Source organism: Pongo pygmaeus, chromosome 9 (genome assembly GCF_028885625.2).
Source record: "Pongo pygmaeus isolate AG05252 chromosome 9, NHGRI_mPonPyg2-v2.0_pri, whole genome shotgun sequence".
Taxonomy (NCBI): Eukaryota; Metazoa; Chordata; class Mammalia; order Primates; family Hominidae; genus Pongo; species Pongo pygmaeus.
Genome location: NC_072382.2, coordinates 9,616,187 through 9,623,024, shown reverse-complemented (window position 1 = coordinate 9,623,024; position 6,838 = coordinate 9,616,187). Strand labels below are relative to the sequence as shown.

The window sequence follows — 6,838 nt, the reverse complement described above, 5'->3', positions numbered from 1 at the left end:
GGGGTGGCCGGGGCTGAAGTGAGCGGAGCAGGAGCCCTGGGGAGCGTGGTCCCTGCCCTTCCGCGCCTCGAACCATCGCTACCGCCCTTCGGAACCGGTGCAGCAGCCGATCAGTAAACACAGAGACTGGGGTCTGTAGAGAAGGGGCGGGGCTTGAAGGAGGTGGGGCTCAGGAGAGGTCTTGGGGGCGGGGCCGGTGGTATCGGGGAGCCTCTGATGGAGGGGCCTGGCCGGGGGCGGGATCCAGAAGGATTGAGGGGTCGCCGGAGGCGGGATTTATGCAGGGGGTGTTTCTCCGCGTAAGGAGGGACAGTGGGCAGGAATCTGGGATCGAGCGAATATGAGAGGTGTCTGGGGGAGTTAAGAGTGGAAACTGGGCTGGTGAGAGCGTAGTGGTGGCCACCAGAACCTGACTTCCTACCAACTCAGGCCCCTTTCCCAGGATCGATCATGGGGCTTTGTAAGTGCCCCAAGAGAAAGGTGACCAACCTGTTCTGCTTCGAACATCGGGTCAACGTCTGCGAGCACTGCCTGGTAGCCAATCACGCCAAGGTGGGGCCTTCAGGGGAGCGACTGAGCAGGGCATTGGGTGGGCAAGGCGGTATTGGCTTCCTCCAAATCCATGAGGGGCCCCGCGCTAGAATGTAAGCCCCACAAGGGCAAGGACTTGATTTATTTTGTTCACTGATATATCCCCCGCCCCCAAGAGAGAGTCTGGCGCACAGTATGTGCTCAATAAATATTTATTGATTGAACAAACGAAAGGATGAGTCTCCTCTGTGACTAGAGAAAAAGAGACAGTCGGACCTTGGGGTGATAGGCTGAGCAGCCCCAGCACCAGTTGTGACATCTCTCTCCCACTCCAGTGCATCGTCCAGTCCTACCTGCAATGGCTCCAAGATAGCGACTACAACCCCAATTGCCGCCTGTGCAACATACCCCTGGCCAGCCGAGAGACGACCCGCCTTGTCTGCTATGGTGAGGCCTTGGCATCTCGGGGGGATCAGGCCAGCCTCAGGGGCCAGCTTGGTGACTGATTTCCAGGCCCTCCTCAAGCAGCAGGACAGTGAGTCCCCCAAGTCTCAGAGCCCAGATTCTAGTCCTGTTAAAGTTCCTTACCTGCTGTGTAAGTTCAGGCAAGTTATTCTTCCTTTCTAGGCCTGTCTTTCCTAAAAATTAAAGCTCCTAGTTCCTCTCCTAAAAATTAAGCCCTGCCAATCTGGAGGTTTGAGCGAGAACCAGTCAAGCTTACGGGTATGCTGGTGGCTGTGACTATTAGCTAGCCAGACCGGCATGTCGCTTTCAGATATTCAGGATCCACCACTGATTCCAAGGCTAAACAGAGAGGAAGTGAGTGTCCCACATTAAAGTTAGCTAAAAGAAGTCAGCAGACATATGTGTCATGACTTTGACCTGAATCTGGGGTAAGAGCCTTAGCTCCAGTTTTTGAAGGAGCTCATGCAAGAGGCAACTCCATATGTGTTTCTCCTTGTGAGTGCGTGTGTGTACTTGCAGGCACTTAATGTACATTGTGTGTTTAAATGAGTGTTAGTGTGTTGATTAGTACTTGGGGTGAATGAATGGGTAAATGTATGTACGTGAACATATGAACACAGGTGTGTTGTGGGAGTGCAAGAGAATGCATGGTTGAGGGTGCCTGTTAGCAAACCTGTGAGCATGTAGATGTGTATGTGTGAGGGCTCCTGTGCCCATAGTGTAGATATAGGGAATGCCACTTGTGTTTGATTATGTGCTTATAAGCACATGTACATTTGTGCCCAGGGATGTGTACATGCATACGTGTGCCTGTGTGTATATCGAGGAACCTTTTCTGAAACTGTTCATTATTAGCCATTAGCCCAAAGAGTATGATGAGTGCAGGCCCAGAGAGGACTCACTGAAAGGGAAGGTGGCGTTTTCTTCCTACCCAAACTTACCCCTGTGAGCTGGACAGCTTGGTAGCACCTGCCTGGACTTAGATGGTGGTAGCCAAGAAGACTGACGTTTTAGGGAACAGGACGGGGAGGAGAAGGCTCTGGCACACACACATGTGTCCATATGTCCTGCCATGGTCTGGGGGCTATTGCCAGGCTAGGAGCCCTAAGTGTCTTCTTCCTCATGTCTCTTCTCCCCTGTCTCATGGGCTCTAAGATCTCTTTCACTGGGCCTGCCTCAATGAACGTGCTGCCCAGCTACCCCGAAACACGGCACCTGCCGGCTACCAGTGCCCCAGCTGTAATGGCCCCATCTTCCCCCCAACCAACCTGGCTGGCCCCGTGGCCTCTGCACTGAGAGAGAAGCTGGCCACAGTCAACTGGGCCCGGGCAGGACTGGGCCTCCCTCTGGTGAGAGTCCCTCTGTCTGACCATCCATCTGCCCTGGGCCCCACCTGAGCCAGATGGGTGGGTGGGGACAGTACTAGGCAACCTGGTGACCCAGATTCCTTCCTCCAGATCGATGAGGTGGTGAGCCCAGAGCCCGAGCCCCTCAACACGTCTGACTTCTCTGACTGGTCTAGCTTTAATGGTAAGTGGTGTCTTCCACCGACTGTTTGGGCTTTAGCCTCCCTGCTCTGCTGACAGCTCCCGTGGTCTGCAGTCACATGCTCTACCCCTGAGCTCTACCCACTGCTTCTGCTGACGGCTCTCTTTCCGCCCACAGCCAGCAGTACCCCTGGACCAGAGGAGGTAGACAGTGCCTCTGCTGCCCCAGCCTTCTACAGCCAGGCCCCCCGGCCCCCGACTTCCCCAGGCCGGCCTGAGCAGCACACAGTGATCCACATGGGCAATCCTGAGCCCTTGACTCACGGTGAGCCTGGGAGTTATCCAGGCCACAGAAGGATAGAAAGAGGGTGGAGTGGTTCGTGTAGGGGGAGCTTGAGGATCCAGAGACCCACCTGGAGGAACCTTTCCTTAATCCAGGCACAGCCATTATCTCCTCACAATTCTGAGATGTTCTGTCAGACTGAGAAGAGCAGGTGATCCCCCTAGCCCTCCCCAAAGCGGCCAGTTTTCCTGGGTCTATTGATGCTAGTGGCCCCACCCTGTAGCCCCTAGGAAGGTGTATGATACGCGGGACGATGACCGGACACCAGGCCTCCATGGAGACTGTGACGATGACAAGTACCGACGTCGGCCTGCCTTGGGTTGGCTGGCCCAGCTGCTAAGGTACACAGGGTCAGGCAGGGCGGAATGCCAGGAAGGGGTGGAGAGGGAGTGGGAGCCAGAGGCCCTGGGAGGGACGGTTTCATGACAAAAGGGGCTTGTTCTGGGGAGTAACAGTACCTGGTGCTGGGGCTGTGCAGAGAGGCCTTGGCTGTGCAGCAGAAGCTGTGTTTTGCTTCTCTCTGGGGTTGTCTCTGTGCCTCCTACACAGGAGGTTTGGACTCAGGCTCTTTGAGGCCCTTTCCCGATCTGACACCCCCTAATCTTTGTAACTCTCCCCGACACCTGACACACTGTGGTTTCCAGAATACAGTCATGCGCCTCAGCTGGTTTGAGCTGCACAATAATGCCCTATGGTGGTGGCAGGAGCAGGAGTGATCATCCCTGAGGCACAGACGAGGAGATGGAGGCTCAGGAATGGGTGGTGACCAGGGCTTCTCTCCAGCCGTGGGGGCCACCAGGGACTGGGGCCTGACCTGATTTTCCCCTCATCCCCCCAGGAGCCGGCCTGGGTCTCGGAAGCGGCCGCTGACCCTGCTCCAGCGGGCGGGGCTGCTGCTACTCTTGGGACTGCTGGGCTTCCTGGCCCTCCTTGCCCTCATGTCTCGCCTAGGCCGGGCCGCAGCTGACAGCGATCCCAACCTGGACCCACTCATGAACCCTCACATCCGCGTGGGCCCCTCCTGAGCCCCTTTGCTTGTGGCTAGGCCAGCCTAGGACTTGGGTCCTGTGGAGGAGAGGCGGGGTAATGGGGAGGCTGAGGGCACCTCTTCACTGCCCCTCTCCCTCAAGCCTAAGACACTAAGACCCCAGACCCAAAGCCAAGTTCACCAGAGTGGCTGCAGGCCAGGCCTGGAGTCCCTGTGGGTCAAGCATTTGTCTTGACTTGCTTTCCTCCTGGGTCTCCAGCCTCCGACCCCTCACCCCATGAAGGAGCTGGCAGGTGGAAATAAACAACAACTTTATTAAAACACCCGAGGCAGCCTTTTCCTTCCCCCTCCTCAGCCCTGTTCTGACTCCCCAGGCCTCAGTGGAACTCCTCCCGGTACTCGATGGCCAGAAACTCCAAGGACAGGCGGTTGAAGAACATGGCTCCGTTGAGCACTGGGCAGGGGAGAGAGCCCCCCATGAGTCCCAGTACCCTTCCCTGGCTACTCCTTGCCACATCTCAGGGTTCCAAAGCTCCCCGCTCCCTCTTACACCCTCCCCCTCCCGCCACTCACTCAGGATGGTCAGGGCAGAGCAACGGATGTACTTGTTTTCTGTCATCTCAGCGTAGAGTGACCCCATGGCGGCCCAGCAGATGCTGATCACCTGGGAGAACTGTAGGCCCATCCAGTGGGAGAGTGGCCCCCTCACACAACAGTGGGGTTTCCATCAGCCCCTCAGGTCTCCCGCAGCCAGCCCTTACGTGCCTGCCCTGAGCCTACCATCAGGACGACCGTGTAGCGAAAGCTCATGTGGTCATAGTGGTAGGTGACGCAGAAGTTGTGCAAGTCGTTGATGAAGATTCCCAGGTGTAAGAAGAAGAGCATCAGTGCAGCCGTGGTGAGCATCATGCCTTTTGGGAAGAAGAACGTGGCGATGCGGTCTCGCAGCCGCATCTTGCCCACAGCGTAGATGCAAGTCAGACTTGAGAGCTGGAGCAAGCAGGCCCTGCCCAGGAAAAGCAGCAGAGTCTCTGGTTCTAGAGTGCCTGGTATGGAATAGCAGTGGGATTCTAGAACCAGGAGGACAGTGGGGGGGAGGGGGACAAGATTCTAGAACACAGGCTGATTCCAGCCAACACAGGAGTGCCTCATGGGTGGTAGGGGTGCTTTGAATTGTGAGATCAGTAGGGACCCGTGGCAATGGCGAAGGGGCAGCAGCCCTAGTTATCCCATACTCACTCTAGACGCTTTTGTACACGTCTCAATTTTCCCACAATGGAGGCAGTGTGAACACAGTCTACAGATGAAGAACTGGGGCTCAGAAAAGTTGAGGGGCATGGTCTAGATTTACAGCAAGTCTTAGGCAGATGAGAGATTAGGACCCAGCTGCATAGCTAGAAGGCATTCCCAGGTGAGGGGAGGCCCGGGATGGATCCCAGGTTCCAAGTATTTGCTCTACCCTCTGGTGGAGAGGAATTACGAGAAGGGAAGGATCAACAGATTCTTCAGAGCTGTCCCAGGACCTTCCCCGTGCCCTTCCCAAGTGTGGCCCAGAGGGCACCTGGCTTTTCCATTCTCTCCCCAGATGTTCTTACAGGACCTGATGCTGGTCAGCTTTCCGCTCCGCCACCTTCAGGTGCTTGGAGCATTTTCACCTCCGTCAGTCCAAGAGTCCCATGAGACAGCTGGGGCTGGTGGCATAAGTCGTATTTGACACTTGAGTCTGAGGCAGAGGGAGGATGGTCTTCCTCAAGCTGTTGTAGCCAACGAGGGAGGGAGTCAGTAGTGAAATGAAGATCCGATGCTACCCGAGGCTGTGCTGAGTGACCAGGGTCAAATGCGAGCCAGGAGGAAGAAATTTCCTCCGTGCGTATGAGAGATGAGAACTAGGCTGGGTGTGGTAGCTCCCACCTGCAACCCCAGCACTTTCAGAGGCCCAGGTGGGAGGACTGTCTTGGGCCAGGAGTTCAAGACCAGCTTGGGAGACAGCAAGACCCCATCTCTCTCTTTTTTGAGATGGAGTTTCACTCTTGTTGCCCAGGCTGGAGTGCGATGGCGTGATCTCGGCTCACCGCAACCTCCGCCTTCTGGATTCAAGCGATTCTCCTGCCTCAGCCTCCCAAGTAGGATTACAGGCATGTGCCACCACGCCCAGCTAATTTTGTATTTTTAGTAGAGACAGGGTTTCTCCATGTTGGTCAGGCTGGTCTTGAACTCCCAACCTCAGGTGATCCGCCTGCCTTGGCCTCCCAAAGTGCTGGGATTACAGGCGTGAGCCACCGCTTCTGGCCAGCAAGACCCCATTGCTAAAAAAAAAAAAAAAAAATTGCTGAGTGTAGTGGTGTGTGCCTTTAGTCCCAGCTACTCAGGAGGCTGAGATGGGAGGATTGCTGGACCCCAGGAGTCCCAGGCTGCAGTGAACTACGATCATTCCACTTTACTCCAACCTGGGTGACAGAGAAAAAAAGAAAAGAAAAGAAAAAGGTGAGAACTCCAGGGCCGTCAATAAAATATGCCAATAAAACAGCCAGAAATGGTGTAGAGTGACATGAAAGCTCCCAGGGATTGAAGCAGGAGAAGAGGGAGGAGGAGAGGACTTGATTTCGAACTCAGCCACCCCACTGCCTCCTGCCCAACTGTTTGCCCCGAAAGTTAGGTCCCAGGTCAGCCCAAGACCCACAGGCTGTCTCCCAGCAGTGGGATTAGAGCCTGCACCCACCGTCTGTGCTTGCTGCCCAGTCTCCAGACAAGCACAATAGTTCTTCAGAGCCCCATCCTAACCACATGAAAGGGTTGATGCCCCAAGGCCCAGCTGTGGTCCCACGGTTGAAACAATTGTTTGGACCTCAGTTCTCACTTGAAAACAAATGAACTTTTATAGATTAAAGTTCCTAGCTCCTAATTTTATTTTATTTTTGAGACACAGTCTCACTCTATCGCGCAGACTGGAGTGCAGTGGCATGATCTTGGCTCACTGCAACCTCCGCCTCCCGGGTTCAAGTGATTCTCATGCCTTAGTCTCCC

The 6,838-nt window shown here is 55.4% G+C and overlaps 2 protein-coding genes across 3 annotated transcripts; one reads left to right on the top strand and one right to left on the bottom strand.

Annotated features, from left to right (window-relative positions):
* The first annotated feature begins 448 nt into the window (after nucleotides 1-448).
* Nucleotides 449-4,135, top strand: ZFPL1 (zinc finger protein like 1). Its single transcript, XM_054437523.2, has 7 exons — nucleotides 449-552; nucleotides 867-978; nucleotides 2,152-2,345; nucleotides 2,454-2,526; nucleotides 2,662-2,808; nucleotides 3,050-3,167; nucleotides 3,665-4,135. Exons 1-7 carry the CDS (start codon nucleotides 451-453, stop codon nucleotides 3,849-3,851), a joined length of 933 nt encoding a protein of 310 aa, XP_054293498.1. The 5' UTR covers nucleotides 449-450; the 3' UTR covers nucleotides 3,852-4,135.
* On the bottom strand, nucleotides 4,113-4,903 carry TMEM262 (transmembrane protein 262). Of its 2 annotated transcripts, none has more exons than XM_054437531.1 (3): nucleotides 4,595-4,903; nucleotides 4,388-4,487; nucleotides 4,113-4,268 (listed from the first exon to the last, which is right to left on the bottom strand). In XM_054437531.1, exons 1-3 carry the CDS (start codon nucleotides 4,766-4,768, stop codon nucleotides 4,192-4,194), a joined length of 351 nt encoding a protein of 116 aa, XP_054293506.1. In that variant the 5' UTR covers nucleotides 4,769-4,903; the 3' UTR covers nucleotides 4,113-4,191. The 2 variants fall into 2 exon arrangements, with proteins under 2 accessions (XP_054293506.1, XP_054293507.1); XM_054437532.1 differs by having other exon boundaries at nucleotides 4,166-4,268; nucleotides 4,420-4,487; nucleotides 4,595-4,814.
* Nucleotides 4,904-6,838: the final 1,935 nt, after the last annotated feature.